Raw genomic sequence first — 22,783 nt, 5'->3', positions numbered from 1 at the left:
AGAAGAGAAGAGAAGAGAAGAGAAGAGAAGAGAAGAGAAGAGAAGAGGAGAAAGAAGATCCTGAGTTGGAAGGGACCCACAAGGATCACTGAGTCCAACTACTGGCCCTTCACAATCCCAAGAATCACACCATGTGCAACAATTATGGATAAAAAGATGTCATCTCTAACCACCACAGCTCTGTTGGTAGATGCCTTGGTGGGGAGCATGAGTAAGGGTTGAAGATACAAGACTCAATAGCTTGGCTGCCTTTTCCTTTCTGTCCCTCCAGCCAGGCTGGGAATGGACACTAAGGCAAGATAAAAGATGCTACACCAGCTCAGATTTGGGCTTCCAGCAGCTGTTCACACAGCCAAGCACCTGACAGCCTCCAACCTGCTCTCCTCATCCTCAGGTCTCACAACAGAATATCCATCCAAGCCAACAGGAGCAGGGAAAGGTCACAGGCCTTTCTGCTGCAGTGCAGCTCAGCTGCTTTACCTGCTTCTGTGCCCTCTAATAGCAAATGAAACCTTTGTTGTAGAACCCCTCCTGAAGCTGCAGGCTGCTGTCACTGCCTATGTAGAAAACACTCAAGATAGTAAAAGGCAAAAGGGAGGAAAAAAAGGTCAACCATCCCCAGATCAAGGGAAAGGGCTCTATGATATCTGTAGGAAACCCTCAGAGGTGTCTCTGAAAGGCAGCCAAGTGATGATGCTGAAAATCCCTTTTATGCCCACCACTGTGCTGACATTATTTCCTTAAGTGCCCTCTCTCCTTTATTCTTTTTAAGCTGTTTCTCCAGGACCACCTCTTCGATATTTACAGCTCTTTGGAAAAGAAATACAAGATTTCTGTCTTTGAGAAGCAACAGCTCAAGTGTGGCTTAATAATATTATCCACTAAGGACCAGCCCTGGGGTGAGCATCAGTCTGGATTTCTTCCAAGGTATATTAAAACTAGTGGGGAAAAAAAATCAATATCAACCACAAATATATTGAGATTTAAAAAATACGAAATACAGACTCACAAGAAGATCTTGACCCATAGCAGCAGAGCCTGACCCAGCCTGGAAGGCTCACCATAGTGATTGCCCCCTTCTATTCCTCCCAAAATTGAAAGCAAGGCTGAGTCTTTTTTTCAGAAGAGAGTCACAATCCAAGCTTCCCTTTTTAAAAAAATAAAAACTAAATAAGGGAGTAACTAGAAAAGCATTTCTGTATGTATTTCAGCACTGGTTTTACGAGAATTGACATTTTCAGGAGGATATCCACGATGTGTGTTACTGCACAGGAGTGCATGGCACAGGTCACTGAGAGCTCTGGCCCCCCAGAGCCTCCAGGCACGTGTGACCCACTGGCCATGCTGAGCTCCACAGTGCTTGGCATCCACTGACACCTGAACAAATGTTCCTTGGGATTTCCTAAAGCAAGGGTTAAGTAAACTCAGTGCTGACAGAAAAGTGCCAGCAGCAAACACGGCGTGCAGGGCTCTGTTTCAGCGGCAGAAGATGCAGAGGACCTGCATGGCACAACCATCTTCTGGCATTCCTATTCACCTCCCTGCTGGGGTTTAACATGGGAAATGATTTCTACAGAGCAGGAAGCAGCCCAAAGGACCCACTGCTCTGCCTGTGGAGCCATCAGTAACAGGAGCACAGTGAGTGACGTGTGCATCTCTCTGCTCCTGACTTCTGTACCTTCCCCAAAGCCCAGCTACAACTTTTGGGGCACGGATAACTAAACAGATCAAAGAGGACAAATGGAAGTCTCTGCTTACATGAAAACTAGTCAAATTCTCTGCAGCATGTCACTAATCCTCCACGGCAGCCTTAGAACTTCCGTGGTTCCCTTGATTTTCCAGAGAAGATGTTACACCTCAGGGATGCTGCACAAAACCCACCAAGCTCCAACACCCCCGTGGCAAACAGGTCCTTCAGCAATAACAACCTTTGAAGAGATTAACAGGAAGTTTTCCCAGCTGTAGCTGCTGGGCCTAGGACTTACATAAGTGGTGAAAATCCTCTCTTCAGGCCTGATGTGTCTCCGGATTTCACATTCGTTCGGCTGCAGGACCGTGATCCCATCATCAGAAAAGACATAGAACATATTCCCCACACTCAGGCCTTGAAGGGGCATAAAGCAAAAGGAGTGGGATTTTTTTTTTGGTATGTACCCACAGCTGTTAGGGCTTAAAGGACTCACCCTCCTCCCCCAGCAAACAAAATCTGCCTTACATAAAAGTTGGTCATTTGGATGCAGTCGGTGCATTCACAAAATCAAATTTCATGTCACAACGAGGGCTTCAAGGAGTGAAGAGGGACAGACATTCAAAAATGCATTGCCTTGGTGGCAGTAGTTGTACTCAAATAACTGTGGTCAGCTCTTGGAAACAGGTACCAAAGCAGGATTTGATCACAAGAAGCCCCTTTATTGCACTGCTAACTCCCTCACATCAGGAATCTGGGTTTTTTCCCCTATGATTTTATCAAAATCAGACTGATAATAATTTGAGAACTGAAAGAAAAGCTTTAGTTAAAATTAACCTGAAGGTCATCCTGTTACAGGCAACTTGACCTCTTGTAACTGCCATGCAAAATGGAAGTGCTCAGCATCTGTTCCATGGATGAAAATATATAGATTTTTCTATTTTCTTAAACTATCTGGATGAACTAACTACAGCCACCAAAATAAATACATTTTTGAAATCTTGCAAAGTGTAATTCACAAATGTGGAGTAGTTCAGCAACACAACAGCACCCATTTATCCAACTGGGGCATTCCAGGAGATTTGGAAAACTGGCTGATTGTCACTGCTTTGCTGTTAGGAGATTGTATTTTACCATTTCTGTCATGCAGAAACACCTTAAAACACTGACAATTTGGTTGTTCTTCAGCTACATGCAGTTGCAGCAACGAGCATGTTTAAGAAATGCGGAGGATCTTTTCACTCTAGTTCCAAAGATCCAAGCATCATTCCATCTTTTTCACACCACCACCAGAAAGTGTTTGCAACGACCACTGTCACCCCAGCAGTGTTGGGAGTGTACTTATCTGCCAACAAAATGGTGATGTTATAATTTGTAATTTCTAATTAATTCCATGGAGAAATAAGGTCCTGGTTCTATGGAACAGTGTTGAGTGTTAAAAATTCCCTTGGCTGGTCCTGTGGTGGCAGCTCACAGTGACAGAATTTCTCACATTTCTGAAGTGTTTGCAGGATTGAGATCTAAGTCATCACGGAAAACTTCACAGTCAAAACATGGATAATTTGGATAAATGCATTTTTGGAAAATTTTGTAAAATACATAGTATCTAGTAAGGCTAGAAGGGTTTTTTTGGAGCTAAAAACCCCTCCTTTGGTGCCAAATCAGTGGCTTCAGAGTACAAATGTCTCAGCATGTGATGTCTGCTGCACTCACAACGTGCCAGTTGAGTCCCTCTAAACCACAGCACAGAAATCCCCCAGTTGGGGCATCAGGTGGGTACAGGAGATCCTTAAATGTGATGCCACAGTGAAGGATCATGCATGTAGGGAAAAAAAGCTACCAAAATTCCACTGGGAACTGAGTTCTTTTATGGACTAAGGGTTAATTTTGTTCCAAGTATATTGGTAAAACATTTCATTTGGGCACTTTGGACCAAAACCTGCCCTCCCAGCACACACACAACTCCCACCTGCCTCAGTGGGATTTGAGTGAACACATCAGAGGGCAGAGTTTGACCCTGGCCTGGAATGAGTGCACATATTCCATGGGGAAAGGATTTTAATCCTAAGAAGTGGAAACAGGCAGGCAATCAATTATGACCACTGTGAAGATGCTCATTATTATTATTTTCATGCACAATAGTAGCGTGATTTTGTCTGATAATCCCATTACAATGAGGGTGTGTTTAAGGAGTAAGACCTTAATTACCAACAAAAATACTATGACAATAATTTTACCCCAGCAGGTTTAGAGTCTTGACTTGGTAAGTCCCACCACTTATTTTACAGTAAAATGAGCCCAAGCTTTTCTGCTGACTGATTGAAATATGCTACAAATTACTGAGAGCATTCAGGTACTCTCTTCTTAAAAAAGTTTTTCAATCTAAATTATTTTTTTTTAAGAGATTGATCTTCACACTGATTTTTAGACCAAGCAGTTTTTTTACTAGACAAAGTAGCTGCTTTACTGTGACTTATGAAGCATTTTCTAAATCTTGACTGGGCTACATCCTAAACAATCTCATGGACATCAGTAAAACAGATTCCACTCCTGATTCTACTGCTGCAACTCCTTGGTCCAGGGGATTATTTCAGTACATAGGTGGGCAGTGGGGTGTTTTGTATTATTTATACCAGTAAGGCAGGTACTAGATTGGGAATTGGGGCACTGATGAGGAGGGGTTTTCTTTTTTTCAGGTTGGATGACACAACCAGTTCAAAAACTAAAGGCATAAGGAAAGGCAACATGCCTCACCTGTACAGCAAATTCATTTTTAATGGAATTGAAAGAATACATGAAAATGTAAAAACAAAAATACCATTCCTGTCTTCCAGCCCTCTCTGTGCCAACATTCCACATGCTAAAGTTTGTTCAATGGATTTTTTGTCTGGAACAAGTGTGCCCATCAAATACTACAGAACAACACAGGCAGGGGAATAAACCTGCTCTACAGATACTGAATTGTTCAGGAACATCAATAGTAAATCTGCTTTTACTGCCCATGTTTTGCCTCTACATTGCTCACACTTTTATTTAAAATGTGCAAGGTTGATAAGCAGTAAGTCCATATTGTTTAGCAGAACCATAATAAGACTTTCTGCAACCAACTTCTTAGCTGTTCTTTAAATATTATTGTACTTCTGCATCTGGTAGGGTTATCCAACTGCTTTCTTTAAAAAGGAGCAGAAGGGATGCTGTACATAAACAGCTTTGTGCAGAAGATGCTGGACTGATTAGAAGCCCCAGAGATTTCATTTGCCAGCAGAAGGGAGACAGCAATTCTTAGTGCCTGCAATGCCATTTACAGGAACATCAGCAGTGAAGAGCCTCCTCAGGGCCCTGCACCAGGCACTTGGGGGTATTTGGGAAGAAGTGCTGGGTTAGGTGGCTGTGCCACCTCTCCTGACCTCCAGCCAGCTGCATTTGGCTCGGGCTGGAATAGCTCAGAGCTCATGCAGTGTACCTGCTCTGTACTTGCTCCGTACTTGCTCTGTGTGCCTGTTTGCAGCCAACAGAGGCACACCCGGGGTGCAGCACCCATCACTGAGCACTGGCACCCTCCTTCTGCCCCTAAAATCCTCTGTGCTGAGCCCCAGCCATGCAGAAAGCTCCATGCTGAGGGCAGGAAGCCCAAGTGCTGTTTTGGGTCCTGGAGGCACCACTTGTGAAGGGGCGAAGGGAGAGGGACAGCCCTTCCCAGAGGAGTCAGGGGATGGAGGGACGGGCAGGGGGACGTGGCCCAGAGCAGTTTGTCACTGCACAGAGACCTTTCCCACCCAGCTGGAAGGACACCAAGGTCCCATCTGCCTCCCATGCAGCTGGCAGATCTAAGAACTGCCTTACACCTGAACTTCAACCCCAGACCCTTCCTGCAGTGAGTGGACACCCTGCCCACAGCCCTCCAGGAGCCTGAGGGTCCCAATCCACACCCCATGGCTCCACAACCCCAGGGACAGACGGACAACCTCTGTGAGAGCCCCTTGGGCCATTGCATGATGCACCTTCCTGGATGTTTTGGGAATTATGACAACACAAGCATGCACAAAATCTGACAATTTTTCACTTCAAGGGCCTCCATAATATCCTTGGGTCAATTAGCTGCTTAGGATGGTTTATTTTTTCTAATTTGGCTTCCAAGACACACAGATGTTGACCTTGTGCAGGGCACACTATAAATTTCATCAAACCAGAGATCTTAAGTGCCAATTAAAACAAGGAGAAATGGGGCAACCTTTACCCTGCATCGATTTAACAGAGAGAAGGAAGAAAACCTGTTGTGGTTTAGGTTTTTTTTTGCCTAACAGTCAAGAACACAATTTCTGCTGCTCACCTAGAACACATCAATACGTGCTACTGAAAAGGAAGAGCTTGAATTGCTTGCTTAAAAATGCAGTGTATTGAATTTATGCCTTACTTGTTCAATTATGGTAATTTGGGAGCACTTCTGACACTTGTGTGATTGTTAATGCAGCTTCAGAATCTCAGGCTACTCACATTTGTGGCAGTATATATAAAATTCATATTTTTATATATTTTATGGTCATTCCTTATTTCAGAGTGGGAAAATGGAAGAAGTTATAGGTAGGAGAGTGACATCTCTTGAATAATTTAGCTTTTAAATGTCTGGTCTGTACTTAATCTGGTAACTGTGAAAGCTGACAGGGTTAGTGGTAAGTCAGTGGAGAATGGCCCATCATGGAATTATTAAAGCAGACAAGCACATTATCACTACAACAAAACAACTTTACTGCAGTACCTTCCTCTCGCCACAGTATGTTTGCAACTGCAGCATCAGAATATTGGGAAAGCCAGAAAATAACCAGGAAAAGAAAAAAAACAACAACAAAACAATGTCAAAACTTTCATTGTAGCAAGTAACTGAATAAATACGTTTACATGAACTGTTTAATTGGTGAAAACTTTGTAACATTCATTCAAATAAAATATCAGGAAAGACAGAGAGTTCTAAATACATTTGCCCCTCTAGAGACAATTCAGAAACTTTGTCATGGAAAGAGTCCCCCCTGAAATGAAGGGGGACTGTGCAAAGATCAGTGACCTCCCAAAGGGAAGCTGTTCCCTTCAAATGCAGCTGGAGCTGCAGCACAGGCTGGGATTGTCTGTGCAGGTTCAACAAGGAATTATTGACTCATTAAGGTTGGAAAAGACCTCTAAGATCATCGAGTCCAACCATTAACCCAGCACTGCCAGGTCCACCAACACCTTTCAGAAGAAGCCTGAGACTGGCAGCTACAGCAGCCACACACCTGGCTGTGTTTTTTCTTGGATCTTCATGCAACCACATTCTCTTTTTGAATTCAGATACACTTTGAAAGTACACCTGCATTTGAACTTCTGTTTAAGATAGATCCAATTATTTCTCAACATCCTGTAATTTCCTTTGCTCCAGTATTCAAGGGAAAACGACCAATATTAAAAAGAGTACATAAATCTAGTTAATGAAGAATAGAATATATTTTCCAAAGATTCTCCACAAGGGCCTATATTTATGGGTAACTTTGTTTCCAATTCTTGCTCTATATTAACAGCCAGAAAAGCAGCAAAAATCCCATTTGCACCTAGACTTTTAGTACCACCATAAACCCAGGCAATCTCCCAAGTAGTTAAGATGGCAGAATTAGGAAGGATCAGGCCTCTGGGAGCTTTTCCATTGGGGCAACTAATCAGCTCCTTCAGTAATTGTGTTTTGGGGACAGTGTGGTCACGATAACACTGCCACACTCCTCCAGGAGACAGGAGGGAAGAATACTTGTCTTTGAAGCTGAAGATAATTTCACACTGAGGGAAACCTATTTTGCTAGTTAGTGATGTAAAACCAGGTAAAATCAATAATTTAATCACCACATTTTTCAAACATCTAAATATTTGAGAACTTCGACTGCTAACTGGCTTCAAAAGAAGAAATCTTGTACAGAAATCAATGAGATTTATAGAATTTGACAAAATACTACATTTTGGATTCTCTGATATCCAAAGTTATTGCCAATTTGCTACTCTAATAAAGCTGTTATCCATCCCACACTCAGGGTACTTCTGGCACATGAAAGGCACCATTGTCCTGGGCAAGATTTTACCTTCTCTGCGTGATTCCTACCCAAAAAAGTATCCAACCCTCTGATCAAAGTGCAGTCAGAACTGTCATTACCTTATGGAACAGTCCAACAAACTGCATGCAACAGCCTGAGCTATTAAATTACATGTATGCCATCACATCTGTATATCCTTTGAAGAAATAAATCCATGGAAAATGAAGCTTACGGGTCTTTCTTGCTGAATCTTCGATGAAAAGTGACGATATGTCCTCGTCCACTCCCACCTCGTTTTTGGCAATGCAGGTGTAGGCACCAGTGTCCTCATACCGAACGCTGCTGATGTGGAGCTCACTTCCATTTGCTGCAAGAAAGACACTCATAAACAGAGTTCCTCACTGCTGCTAATTGCTGTTCCTGTCCTTAATTGCCTTCCATGGTCACAGCCACTCAGTAATGGCTTAACAGGGTGGCTTCACCTTGTTTCCCCAAATGGAACCACAGGTTTCTGGGGATTCTCATGATGTTTTGCTTCTTTCCTTTAGCACATACACACTCCACACCAGAAAAGAACAAAGAACAAGCCCAAGAGCCAATAAGAAATTACATTTCATTTATTTCTCCTTCCTGTTAAAAAAATGCTTTGGCTTTAGGGAAGAAAAAATAACTTCAAATCTGCAAACTGGTTTTATCACAAAAAACAGTTCTACGGGGTCTATCTACGGTTCTTTCTACCATTTTGCTTTCCAGAGTGGGACCATTGCCTAAAACCTTTGAAAGATGTTGAGTTACCACGTCCAACATGCAGGGATATCAGTGCTGCCCACACTGGCTGAGGGCTGCAATCCACCACAGCCACACTGGGGTAGGTATTGGGGGGGTGTTAATATTTTCACACAGAAAATTGCAAATAAGTATTTTTGCCTTTTGCTGTGTCTGGTGCACTCTCATTTGAACAGAGACCAACAGGAGTTGAGCCCAATTCCTTCAGCAGAGCCCAATGTGTGCCTGATTCTCCGCCGACCTGCACCCAGTGTGGGCTTAGACTTGAACAAATAATTTAATGGATTTCTCCTCAAATAATTTAATGCATTTCTCTTGTGATGTGCTGTACCCAAGAAGCCAGGCAGCGGAGGAGCAGGCAGGCTGTCTTTGAACAGAATGCCTTCACCACTTACATCAATCAATACCAGGTTTCCCGAGGAATTCACAGGAGAAAGAGATAAAAAGAAAGAACAGGGGTTTTGTAACACGATTTCCAACAACTGCAGCTTAGCAGAGCACAAGAACTTCTGGTTTAAAGTGCAAAATAATCCCCCTTAATCCCCGGCTACAATACTTTAATTAATCAAAATTCTGTTCTTACCGAGGAGCGAGAGCTGTTTGGACAGTTTGGGCGTGATATCGATGCCGTTCTTCAGCCAGGTAATTCGGGGATTAGGGATGCCCTCGGCGTGACACCTGAGGCTGGTGGACACGCCCGGCTCCTGCGCCTGCGTCTCGGGGTACACCCGGATCACCGGGGGCACTGTGGGAAACAAGGAATTGGGCACTCGAAACCCCCCCGCCGGTGCCACCCCCCAGAGCTGCAGAGAGCCCCGAGCCCGGAGCTGGGCAGAGGAACAGTGCTCTGCCCTCCAGGGCAAGCTCCAGGAATGGTTTCCTACAGCTCAGCCTGGGGGGCAGGACACAGAAAATAATTTCCCAAGCCTTGGCACAGGTTGCCCAGAGAAGCTGTGGCTGCCCCACCCCTGGAAGTGTTCAAGGCCAGGTTGGACAGAGCTGGGAGCAGCCTGGGCTGGTGGAAGGTGTCCCTGCCCGTGGCAGGGGGTGGAATGAGATGGGCTTTAAGGTCTCTTCCATCCCAAACCATTCTGTGATCCTCTCATTCTGGAACAGAAAACAGTAAACTAACACACCAAGGCCAGGGAGCAACTCTGAGATCCAATCTTGTATTTAGACCACTCTTGCTTGTCCTTGCTTTCATTAAGTGACTGATCAAACTTAATAGTTGGATTAAAACCTACGGTGGGTACTCACTATTTACAAGTTACAGGATAAACTCCAAATCTTCAAGGAGCCTAGTAAGGAAGGAATTGGAGTTTTTGCCTATTAGAAGTAGCCTAATAATCAGTATTTTAATTGAATATCCATCAGGAAGTAGCCTGTGTATTTACGACCTCTTATTCTGAACAAATAAAGTGTTTATCAATTACTTCTTTTCACTGAGAGGTTTTCAAAAAGTGACTTACCTTGTTTCAGGAAGGCCCCTCTGAACCACTTAATATACTCAGCTGGCAGAACTACTAATTATATTACAATTTCAGAGATGCTCATTGATTTTCAATCATGTTGCCTTCACTGATCAAACTAACAAGGCTTAATACCACCCATTAACTCTTTCTTACCAATTTACTCACAAACTACAAAAAGAATTTTCCATATTGCAACATCAATGAAAGATACCAGTGAAACTCTTTCACCTCAAGGAACAAATAAAAGGAGATGAGAGGATGTGCCATAACAGGGCTGGTAGTGTTTGTGTTTCATAATAAAGGGGGCAACTTTTCCACCAAATTAGGAAATTTTGGGGCTCATGATGTAGCTGTGGAAAGCTGTACAGTTCTGTAAAACCATGGTCAGAGTCCAACAAGGATGTGATATTTTGGGGGTCCAACTTCTGCCCCAAGGAAAATGAACAACTGCTACTGGCACTGGTGGAGGACAGAGGAAAATTTGTGGGTTGTGTTTTGTTTTTTTTTTTTTTTAAGAAAGCCTGAATGAGTTAATAACAAACTTCTTCTGGAAATCACTGGCTTAAGGTATCAAACTCAGTGCTCTATTTTTATAGAGTAAATCATTAGGCTCCAGGATTATCAAAACTAAATTGTCTTAACAGTTGCTTTAGAATAAAATGAAATCCTGGTTTGCAGCTTGTTATGTGTCTATACATCCATATGGGGACAGTTTAAATAAATACATTCTCCAGCACACACTTTCCATCTTCCTATTTCTATTTTTTATGGGTCTTACCAGAGAGAGATGTATTTTACTTCTGTCTTCTCCACCAACTGCCAAGCATTAACCAGAGCTGAGTCGTCAGCTTGGAGGGAAATCAGCCCCGACAGAAAGCCCTCAAGTCTACTTGGGTTTTATGGCTTTGAAAGCGAGAGATTGTTGAAGTGTAATGTGAGAGGAAATGCCTACAGCCAACTGGAGAGGAAAAAAAAAAGGGGGACTTCTAGCAAAGGAATGGCTTTGAACTCCACCTCTGCACTGGACCTGTGGGTTTAGTTCCCTGTCTTCTATTTCCACTACTTGAAAAGAAAAGAAAATATGTTGTAAGGTGAGGGAAACACCATCCAATAGCTTTTTAATCAAGGGGTTACCAAAAAGACCTGGTTTGTTTTATTAAACTGAGTGTTCAATTTATAAATAAAAGCATTTACTACTGTTTTATCTCCTCTTCCCCACATTATTGTCAGGTTTGCAGCCCCTCCTGACTTCAGGAGGTGCCAAATCCAAGGGGAAGGAGAGCAGGGGAAGGGACCTGCTGCTGGAGATGCTGGTGGCTGTTGGAGTCATCCCTGTGTTTATTTAAGGCACAGTTCCCAAGCAATTCCAGGGAATAAGACTGGGAGTCATTTCATCAGTACCTTAGAAAATGAACTTAAATTTCTCTGAGTCAGTGTGTCCAGGCACAACACGATAAAGACAGTAATTTTTGTCCACTTTGACAGAATTTTATGAAGGTCCTGCACTCAATGCTTGTCTCACCTATTATTTGCTTGCTACTAGTAACATTTTGTGAATGAAATGATTTACTAACTGAGGTGCACTGAAAGCCCCTGTGATTTATTCAGACTCACAGCTGGAAGGTGCTGTGTCTCCTACAAATGCAGAGGAAAAAAAATTTACAACATCCAAGGAGGTCAGGTGCCCAAATCCAGGTGAAATCAACTGATTTGGCTGAGATGCCACATGGCCAAAGGCATCAGAGCAGTGTCACTCCAAGCCTGGTGTCTTCTTCTCACCTGCCAGCTCTCAGAGACAGAGCCCATCCCAGTCATCACCAATTTAATGCTCTCAAAACCACTGGGGGCTGATATTTTCTCGTCATTGTTTGCTTTAGGCTTTCCTGTTCATCTGGGCGCTCGTGCCAGCGCTCCCTGTGATGGTCACAACCACTATGATCCCCAGAATTAGGGCACTCATTCAGAATTAGCCCCACACCTTGATAGTCTGCACGTGACTAATCCACCTATTTTACCTGCAGGGCTGAAAACACAATAGATTTATACTGCAAAAGGGAGCTCAGAGGTCCCAGACACTGAATCAATGCTCTGCACGAAAATTTGCTCAACTTAAATTTATAGCAAGGTATCTTTCCAAGAGTGATTAGTAAGGGAACTGGTTTTTTTTCACCTACAAAAAAAGATGTGTTGCACCTCCATTCCTGCTCTCTTATCATTTTCCTGCTCCTTCTACTTTTAAACTTTTTATTTTTTCTCCCTTGTCTTACATATTTCACTGCACAGGTAAATTATTGCATGCAAATGCCTTGTGATAACAGCAAACTGCAGAATGCATTTTTATTGTCCTTGCTACAAATTAATACATTCCAAGTAAGCACATTTCTACTTTAAACTTGCAAAGGTTTCAGCTCCAGACTTTAGGATATATGGATTACCCTTTGCTTTTTCCCTGGGTGAATATATATCATCGCTAACCATTACCGTGTCTGCAGCCAAGGGCAATATAAAAATGCCATTATCTTAAGCAAAGTAGGAAAAAAGAGGCATTGAAACAAGCAGGAGATTGGGTAGATTGCCTACTGCTGCATACTGAGCAGCACCTCAGTCGTGAGCAGCCCAATTCATTCCAGGAAAGCAGCTCAGGTGATAAAGCACACGATGAGCACAGATGGTGGCACCGAGGCCCACAGACATCCATTGCTGCTGCAGGAGCTCTGTACTCCAGGGCCTGGCAAATAATTAACAGATTAGTCATTTACTTGAGATGTTTCACTCTCTCCACTTATGATTTGAAAGGAGTTTGCAGCATTGTGTGTTTGCTCTCGAAAAGCCACATTAACAAAACACCCGTGTTCGTAACCTCTCCCCGCCACTGCAAAATCTGTCCTGTTGGACCCTTATAATTGGGCTGAGGATCAAATGGCTTTTTAAAACTGTTTTCAAGGAATACAATATTCTGATTTATGCTGATGTTTTCCTGAGTGCAAGGACCAAGGAAAATGATGCCCTACACTCAGCAGTCTCTTGATTTGCAAACTATCAATTTTCATAGTTGATTACAATTTTATGAGATTCTTTATCCTCAGCAACTCTTTTTTCCTCTTGAAAGTGATAAATTGCCTTTCCTCCCTACAGTTAGTGTGTGCTGTACACATTTCCCAAGCAATATCCATACGTAGGAGAGAACATAATTTTCCTACTGTTCTTGGCTTCTCCTTATCAAAGATACCAGCACACAAAATGAATTTTTCATTCTTAAACTGTTTAAACACTGCCTTTCAGCACTTTCTTTTCTTCCAAAAATGTTAAGGGCCAGATGTATAAATACACTGACTTAAACTTTACCACTAACTGTGAATTCTAAGATTGCTTAGCTCAACACAAACCTCCCACCCCAAACAGGCTTCTTGCCCAGATGTGAGCCAGCGGTTTGGGGCACTCATCTGGTGGTCTTCACATTTTCTGCCTAACAGGATTCTCATCTCTGCTTGTCAAAATGAGCATCTGGACCTACCCACGTTATCTGGGATATTCTGAAGCAGTTGATACAAAGCAATGAGCACTTGAGCAGCAGTAGAGCTCCAAATCCCAGACACTTCTGATGTCGTCAAAATTGGGCTGCAAAATTTCTATTTAAGCTTGTATTTCCTAACTTTCTACATCCCTCAATCAATGCAAAAGCCAGTGTTATGTTCTAAAAAGAGGCAAAGCAGAAAGCAAGATAAAGAGAATATAGAATGTTCAATAAAAGCATGTGAAGTGAGCACATAGAACTAGGATCAGATTCTTTTGTAAGCTGGACTGGTGGGTCTCAGTGGGAACAGTAAGACAGGGCCCAGGTGGTACAAAAAGGATCCAAGGACACTGGAAGAGTTACTGCAGCTTTGAAAACACTGAATTAACTGAAGAACAGTCTAAAAGTTTGAAACTGTCTGTACAGACACAGTGAGCTTGGGAAGGATTGGGGATAAACCCCTTTACTTCCAGTTGGCTCTTCTTTCTCTATTCCTTCCCAACAGACAAACTTGGGAGCTGTCAGAAAAAAAATCTGATAACTTTTCTTCTGATAATTTTTTTTGTGGAATAAAAACCCCCACACGTTTTTGATGTTAAAAGTAGATCAGTGCCTCCCCAGAGGAGACAGGAGAGCAGATACACCCGAGTTCTGGCTGACTTAGTTCTGTCACATTCTCTTACCGTTTTAGTCCAGTACAGGGAAGCAACAAAAACCCTCCCGTGTAGAAGATGGAGTTTTTAGTTTGATACAGACAGACAGAGACAAGCCCCAGCGCTGAGCAGAGCCCATCAACCACACTTAGAGTCTCAGCATCTTCACTCTATTCACTTTGGCTCAGTTTCTTCCCTCTACTCCTGTCAAGAAAAATTCCTCCATTTGTCCTTTAAGTTGTTGAAAACCGAGGTTTCCCTGCTCTGCCTTGGGAACCCCCTGATGCATCTGAAATCAAGCAAGGCTGTCCTGCCATCAGGGCTGTCACCCCAACATCAGTGCTGGACACAGGCAGAAAAGGAAAGAATTTAGTGATGTGGGCAGCCAGCCAGCCACACCAACAACTGCAAAACCCTGGCTTTGAAAAGCCTAATGGCACACACAGGAATATCAGGTGCTGTAAGACAAAGATTCCTAGACCCTGCACTGTTTTCTAGCAAGCCTGGGTTGATACCAGAATGCACAGCATTTTATTCAGTATTTAGTGACTATACAGCAACATTAAAAAGCCAACAAGAAAAGTGGTTTTTTTTTTATATAACGGCACTTTTCTATCAGCAAGAAAACCCCTGTGCAGCTGTGGTGTGAAACTTCCACTTAAAAAGAAAATGTGATCTTTCAACAACAAGTTAAATCTAAGTGGCAGGCACGAGTATGGAACAGATCACCCCCTCCCCACTCCATCCAGCATTCCTCTCATTCTGGTTTTAGTTTCAAAGCCTTTGGGCCTTCTATTCTCAGTGATGATAAAGTCTACATTGTTGTCTGCCAACTAAACTCCATTCAGGCCTCATAATACATCACATAATAGACACGGGATTAAGTTGTTAGCTGGCTTTTCTTTCAACTGCCATTCATCAACCAAATAGCACTTTGAGGAAGGAAACCTATTTTCCCAGCTGCAGCTTGCACAATTTAGTTATCCACATTGCTGAGATTTACAGTTTACTCTCTCAAAAGATGACAAATTATTATGGAAAGACATTAAGTCAGTTTTCATTCAAATCAAGCCTCGTGCTCCCCTCCAGGTACTCGCTGTGGTGGGGGAGCACTTCCATCCAGCACACCTGGCTTTTAACTTAAACCTAAACCTCATGTCCACCATGGCTCTTCTTAAAATCCATAAATACCCCTTTTTACTGTTCCTCTTCTCACTATTAACCTGTGTATAACTACTTGCTCTTACCAGTTGAAAGCTCTCCTTTGTGCGTGCCTGTACACATGTAGAGAAAGGACTCAATATTAATTTTCCTTATGTTTCCTCTAATAAAGTTATTGAATCTTCCTTAAATATAAACACTTCCATACCAGAGTATGTCAAAATCTGCCCACAGTTAGCAATGGGTGACCCTGTCTCCTGTTCTGTAAATACTGCTGGGCATATTAGCACATGGAAATAAGGGTTTAGAGTTGGAAAACGATGTTGCTGCTGGGGAGGTGGAGACTCCATGGGCTGCTCCCTTGATGAAATGCTGGTTTAATCTAATGTAATTTTAAACTAAATCCGACTGACTGAGTTTGAGGTCAGGAGAAAGATAGCAAGTGCCTCAATCTAAATTCCACCAGGCACAAATGTGGTCCAGGGGACGGAGGTGAACGAAAATGCTGGAACATGGTCCGTGTGATCCTCTCACCCGTAAAATGGTTTGCCCTCATTTTGCAACCCAGTGGGCCAGTGTAAATAGCCCTCAGTGAACCAAGCTGAGTACAGCAGGCAATAATCTGACACATAGCTGGGAGCTGGATGGCTAGTTTTGGAGACATCACTGTATTTATTTAAATATTCTGGGCTATTTCGTGAAATGATTTTCTGGAAGAAGAAATTATCGAGGCAACACTTGTGTTGACAAAAGTAGTGATTAGTTTTAAGAGATGCTTTGAAATAGTGCTCTGAAGTCTATGGAAGTGTCAGTGACTTGTCTGACAGTGAGGATCCCTGCTGAAGGCCAGGTAATTACACACAGCCCCCTTGGCACTTTTCTTTCTGACTCTGAGTGAGCCCCGAGCCGCGTTCGCTCCCGGGCACAGAGAATTTGGGCCTTGGCTTCACACACCTCTGTGTGAACGAGGCTAACACACAACTTTGCTCAGGGAATGTTTTCACGGAATGTCATATATGCCATTTACTAACCATTCACCTGAAGGATGTGGGTCTGATACAGCTCCTCGTAGCCGTAGGCATGGCAGGTGTAATTGCCCATGTGAACGGTCGTTACCTTGGTGATGTAGAGGGAATCGTCCTCTCCAAAATCCTGCACGGAACAGAAGACAGGAAAGGTGCCTTGTTATTTTAGCAACAATATTTTAAACACTCCGTGAATGGAGACTACCTGTTCAGTGGGTTTGATGGCATCACAGCCTGGGGACACAGCTTGAATTCTGAACAGGAGCTTTTAAAGTTCATGAATCAACAGGCAGGGAGGAAATGAGAAGTGATTTAAGAGTAAGGAAAGCAACTCATCTGAGAATACAAACTTTTGTGCTGCTTGCTAACAAGGTGCTCTTTGCACATAAAAAAGATGGCAAGCTCCTGCTGTTTAATTTATGGGGGAATTTAACATCTACCTGTTAACCTCAGATGCATAAAACGCTAATGTTTGGGTGGGTTCAGGGTTCCTTTATCTGTGCTGGTTCTTAGAAAAGGCACTGCAGCCTTGAGACTTGAGGAGAAAGAACTGAAGCTGTCTGTCACTTATCTCAGACAATAATATCCTAGGCAGGAGACAAGCAAGTAGACAAAAAGCATTTTCTCAGACAAACCTGTTTAGATCTGTAAATGTTTAACAAGTATCTTTCTTCATCCCCTTCATCTTCCTAGATCTGCTCTTGCATTACTTCAATTTTTGACTATAGATGGGGAGGATATGAGTTATTAGAGATGTTCTGGCACTTGAATATGTTGTACAAGTGCTCTGCTTAGGAATCTATTTCAACTCATTATTTATTTATTTACTTCAATATTTATTTACCAAATTACAGCTAACAGAACCACAGCACTGATGGGTATGTTAAGCAGCTTCTCTTGTTACTCCACTAACATTCACACTTCTGCAGCTCCACAGTGTTTGCATTTCTATGCAAACCCTCGAGGATACATTTAAAAACAGTTCATGAGCTTAAAGAACGATTTTCCTGTAATCATCCCCACGTGGGAAGCAAGTTAAACTGACCTCTTTGCATAATTTCACTGCAGTATTATGAGAAAACCCAACTTCGAATCAGGGGGCACAAATCCAATATAAGGGGGTGAGTGTTGGAGAGTGGTTTTGCTCCTGGAAACCCAAGGGCTTGTTTCCAAAGCTCCAGTGTGCAGCTGGAAGGCAGCCCAGGGGCAAGGGAAGCCCCTTCACGAGGTCCTGCCTGTGCCACCCTGGTGACACGGTCGAGCAGCAGCAGGCAAGGAGGGGACAGCTCACCCCTGTGCCTGCCAGCAGGGCTTGACTGAGCACAGCAGGGTCACAGACTACACAGGAAGGTCACTTTGCTCTGCTGGTTGGGAGTCAGGAACCTGGTGCTAATTTCTTTGTGCTGGAGAGAAGGAATCCACGTGCCCTTCCCTGCTGCACCCATGGCAGCGCCAACACAAGAGTCATAGAATCACAGAATATGGTGAGCTGGAAGGGACCCATCAAGATCATCGAGTCCAACTCCTGGCCCTGCACAGGACACCCAAGAGTCACACTCTGTGCCTGAGAGCATTGTCCAAACACTCCCTGAACTCTGGCAGCCTTGGGGCTGTGCCCACTGCCCTGGGGAGCCTGGGTAGTGCCCAACCACCCTCTGGGGGAAGAACCTTTCCCTGAGATCCAACCTGACCCTGCCCTGACACAGCTCCAACCATTCCCTGGGTGTTGTCCCTGGTCTTCAGAGTGAAGAAATCTGTACCTGTCCCTCCACTTCCCCTCATGAGGATGAAGAAGGAACCACCCCCATGCACTGCTGCTGCCAAGGCCTGCCAGGTGCTCAGCAATAACAAGCAGGAGTTGTTTGATCACCGGATGGGCTGATTTCTAAACCAACACCATTTGGGGCTCCTTCCACCTCACATTTCCTGCCTCTTCACGGTGCACCTGCTGAGCAGTTTGAAGCTTTCCTTTCCAGCCACCACCTTTTGAACATTTTTTGAAGGAAGCTGCGGTTCTGCAGCAGACGTGAGGTGCCAGCTGGCACCTTCAAGAGAAGTACAAAGGAGCCCATCTCTTGCAGTATGGATTGATCTGGCAGTACTTCTGCCAGCTCTTGAATCCTCTCCAAAACCTTCTGTCTGGCACTAGAGAAGAGTCTTCGTGCCTCTCCTCTCAGTGGCAGGTCAGCACTGGCAGGGGGGAGGGAATTTTGAGAACTTGCCTAGTTTTTAGACAGGCTTTAAGGCAGATTTAGAGTGAACACCGAGAAATATGGAGCTTACCAGCAGAACAACAACCCTTCCCAAAGCACAGACCTTCACCTGAGAAGGCACAGACATAACCATAACCTGGTTCTGTGGCAGTGCTGCCCCGATGGGCAAATATATCAACAATTACAAAGAATCAGAGTAAACCCACAGATGATCTGAAATCCATTATCTATAATCAAAAGCATCTCAGACATTATTGTCACCTCAGTGTCAGGCAGATTCAGCATCTACACTGGTTAAGTTACCCAAGACATTATTACAAATATCTACTCAAAAATCCCCATTTCAAGCATTTGCCTGTTTTCTGGTCAGTTAGATCTTCCCTGATGGAAAGCAAAGATGCATGAGTAACTGCAAATAGAAAAGATATCAACCCTGCTCAAATGATATTTGCATGAGATAGAGAAAATGCCTTGTACTGGAGGGGACTTAGTAACAGTTTTTAAAAGCTAAAAGAAACTCAAATTGAGTTTAGATCAATAAAAGCAGGATGGCTACTTTTATGGAATGATTTATAAGGAGTTGTGGAAAAACAGGACAATAAAATCTTCTCTATTTAAGTAGGTTTCTTCCTTTAAGACATCTCAGAAACATATTCTGAGTGCTTGGTTTGTGCTCTGTAATTGTCTTTTTATGGACAATCTGTTTTTTCCAATGCATACAAATGTATTAATATAAGTAAAGACCCTTGCAAAAACAAACAGATGCAAGACTGTAGTATTATTCTCTCCCTCTCCAAACATTTTTTTCTTGAAAAGAGGGGCTTATGCTGGTAAAACCATGGTTTATTACTTTAAAAAAATATTTTCTGATTTCTAGTGCTTAAAGAAAGTTATCAAGGATGATTTAGGTTAACACTGTATCATTTATGTTGGGATAAAGGAAATTATCAGCCCTGTATTAGAATCTGCACACACAGTAAATTCTTATAAGACTACAGCATTATTAAAAATGAAAAGTGTTAGATGTGGGAAGGAAAAGGTGATTAAGAGATTAAAGGTTTGATACTGAATCTCTTCTTGCTACAAAAACTAGTCTGAATTCTCTAAGAAATTAGTGGCTCTTTCTGAGTGTTTATGGCAGCTCAGGGTTTCTCCCCGTGTTTCCCTGTGGATATAATTAGTACATTAGGATTTCACAGCTACATTTTATATCTCTGGCTGCATTCTTATCCACAAGCACTTTCTGTGTGTGTTTCAGAAGGGTATATTTGGAAGTGCTGTAAAAAACAAGCCCCAGAGCACTAAGAAATGATGAGTCTTTGATTCCTTAATAGCCCCTAACTTTCCATCTCGCACTGGTCCCAGTCAGGAGTGCTGGGGCACAGCGGGAATCTGTGGGATAGGTTTGGGATGTACCCCATCTCCCCCCAGGCTGCCTTTGGGAGCTCTGAGGAGCTGCCCAGCTGCATCTCTGGGTGTGAGTTAACCCTTCCAGCTGCTGCTCCTGTTTGCTGGGATGGGGTGGGCAGGGGGAACAGGAAGAATTCAGGGTGGGAAAAGGCAGAGGAAGCATTTTAAAGCTTCAGGTTTATTTCCGATGGCTTTTGCCTGTAAAGCCAGTTTTCCAAGTCACCACAAGCCTAAAAACAGAGTGAACCACAAACATCTATAAAACTGATGGAAGGTGATTCTATCACCCCGAACTATCCCACCTTTAAAGGTGAGTATTTCAGGGCTGCCCAGGAGGCTCAGCAAGTGCTGCACCACCCAGGGAGCTGGGACTGCCCTACCCCAACCCCAGGAATGCCCCACAGTGAGCTGGAAAGGCATTTAAATGTATTGTCCCATGAAAAAGAACAGGCAACCAGGAGAAAGGCAAAAAAAAGTAACTTCTGAGACATGGTTTTCCTCATTTACCACTGAAGGTGAATTTTCATAGAGTCATAGAATCATGGAATGGTTTGGGTTGGAAGGGACCTTAAAGCTCATCCAGTGCCACCCCCTGGCATGGGCAGGGACACCTTCTACTAGCCCAGGTTATTCCAAGCTCCATCCAACCTGGCCCTGAACACTTCCAGGGATGGGAGTGTCCCACAATTTTCTTGTAAAAAGGAAGAAACAGAAGTGATGAAACCAGAGGCAGAACCCATCTAACCCCACAAAGTGATGACCTCTGCACCACAGCAGCCAGATAAGCACAGGGTGTTCATCACGTCTATTTCATGAATTTCATTATAAAATAATTCTATACATTCTGATAAAAAAACCTCAGAAATCTATGCTTATAATTTCTCATAATTGATAAGGTTGACTAGTGGCAGCTGACAAATTGGCTTCTCCAGCAGTTTGTCTCCCTTTTTCAAATAAAATGTTCTCTGCCCTTCATGAGCTTCTTTCATGTCTTGCAGTTATCCCTCAACTAAAGGACTGATTAAATGACCTTAGAATATATTTTAACTTTTCAAGCTTAAATAAATGCACCACCCTGCCTTTTACATTGATAGCAGCTTGGTAATCTATAAAATATTAAAAAAAACAGCTGCTATTCACACAGTCAAATTCAGAAAACAACAAAGCAGATACCAGAAAATGGATGTGTACCTTTTTTTTTGTATTGTATTTCCTTTCCATCACTACTGATTACCCAAGGCATCGGTCTCTCCAAACACAGGACATTCCATATTTATTTATCCCCTTCCCATTCCAAGGCATTCCCTGGGCACGGGCTCTGCCGGGGCTTGGGGACACCACGCTTGGAGATGTGGAAAACATGGACATTGCTTGGAAATCCTGCTCACATTCTGTCCCAGGTGAATCCCAACCTGTGACTGTAACACCACAAATCTCCTGCTCTGACACCCTGGAGGGAGCTGGGGGAGAGGAGCCTGTTAATCCTGGATATGGATCCAGTCCCAGTGCCAGGGGGTGCCAGGCACCCGCCACCCACCTTCTCCTGCCTGGTGCAGATGCTTCTTCATGAAGCTTCCCAACACACCTTGGGGCTGTTCCAACACTTAAACCCTTCACATTTTTGGCCAAGTCTCCTGTTTTCCAGGAATTTTGAAGAGGAGTTAGTATCAAGTAGATTCAGACTTATTATTTTTTAAGGTTAACTTCCAACTTGCTCAAGAAAAAAAACTCCAATAAGGAACAGAAAAGTCAATCCCAGAGACACAAAAGCAGAGACTCCCCCAGCTCCCCAGCTCTGGGGGAGGCACACTGGCACATGTCACCTGCAGGATGGCACTACTGCCACGGGCAGGGACACCTTCCACTAGACCAGGTTGCTCCAAGACCATCCAACCTGGTCTTGGACACCTCCAAATGAAGAAAAACACCGCCCTGATTTCACAGTCACTAAGATGTATTAACTGGTTCCCATGAAAAAAAGCTTGCCTGATCCTCAGAGTCCCAGAAATATCTCTCTCTGATAATGTTTACAGGGTTTTAAAAGGAAATGTACCCAAGCATTTAATAAGACTATTATTATTCAAAATCTACAACAATGGCTATCACTTTGGAAATGATTTCTCCTCACTAATCAAATGTCTCTGATCTTTTTTTACAATAGATTCATGAGTGATTCATATAAAAATAATAAAAACTAAATTAGTCATGGGCTCTTAAATCACTTTCTTTGGTGTTTTTAATAATTCATTTTCTAGAGACAAGCTGAGAACTTATGCTTCATTAATATTATTTGTTCTTGGTTTTACACATGCTATCACTTCAGTCATTTACATGGAGAAAAAAATCAGCCTTAAGCAAATGCCAGAAAACTATTGCAAACACAGCCTGATGGGGCATTAATTCATCTTTTCTTGTTTTTCTGCTCAAAGAATTTAACACAACATAAGATTTTGCTGGTGAGCCAAAAAAAAAAGTTTTTGGCTTGAACATATGGAAATGAATTTTTTGGATAGTTGTGTAATTACAATATAGATAAAAAATGGGTGAGTTTTATATCCTGAGAAACTCAGAGACAACACTACAAGGAAAATCAATGGTAGGTACATGCCTCTAAAAATGCAGGTGGATACAATTCCTGTAATCTTCATTATGGCAAAATGTGAGGCTCTATATTCTGAAAGTACTGCCAGAAGGAATTTTCCACTTAACCTCTACTTCAGAGTCTGCAAAGACCTTAAGGAAATATAAGGAATTCTGTGAACTTTGATTTGAAAGTGAACAAACTTGGCTCTAAACGTGCAACTTTGTGTCATTT

The 22,783-nt window shown here is 43.0% G+C and overlaps 1 protein-coding gene across 4 annotated transcripts in view; it reads right to left on the bottom strand.

Annotated features, from left to right (window-relative positions):
* The window catches only part of FSTL4 (follistatin like 4), a 199,137-nt gene that overhangs the window by 11,331 nt on the left and 165,023 nt on the right, over positions 1 to 22,783 (bottom strand). For 3 of the 4 annotated variants that reach the window (XM_027682757.1, XM_027682759.1, XM_027682760.1), the window contains 5 exons: positions 16,352 to 16,472; positions 9,104 to 9,265; positions 7,967 to 8,101; positions 6,444 to 6,470; positions 1,986 to 2,104 (listed from right to left, as the gene is read on the bottom strand). In XM_027682757.1, the coding sequence (XP_027538558.1) occupies positions 1,986 to 2,104; positions 6,444 to 6,470; positions 7,967 to 8,101; positions 9,104 to 9,265; positions 16,352 to 16,472 (564 nt within the window). The remainder of the gene's footprint in view (positions 1 to 1,985; positions 2,105 to 6,443; positions 6,471 to 7,966; positions 8,102 to 9,103; positions 9,266 to 16,351; positions 16,473 to 22,783) is intronic. The other variant, XM_027682758.1, reaches the window with a different exon arrangement.

The sequence above is a fragment of the Neopelma chrysocephalum genome, unplaced genomic scaffold (assembly GCF_003984885.1).
Source record: "Neopelma chrysocephalum unplaced genomic scaffold, ASM398488v2 Primary Assembly neopelma1_63, whole genome shotgun sequence".
NCBI classification, from domain to species: domain Eukaryota; kingdom Metazoa; phylum Chordata; class Aves; order Passeriformes; family Pipridae; genus Neopelma; species Neopelma chrysocephalum.
This window is presented reverse-complemented; position numbering and strand designations above follow the sequence as displayed.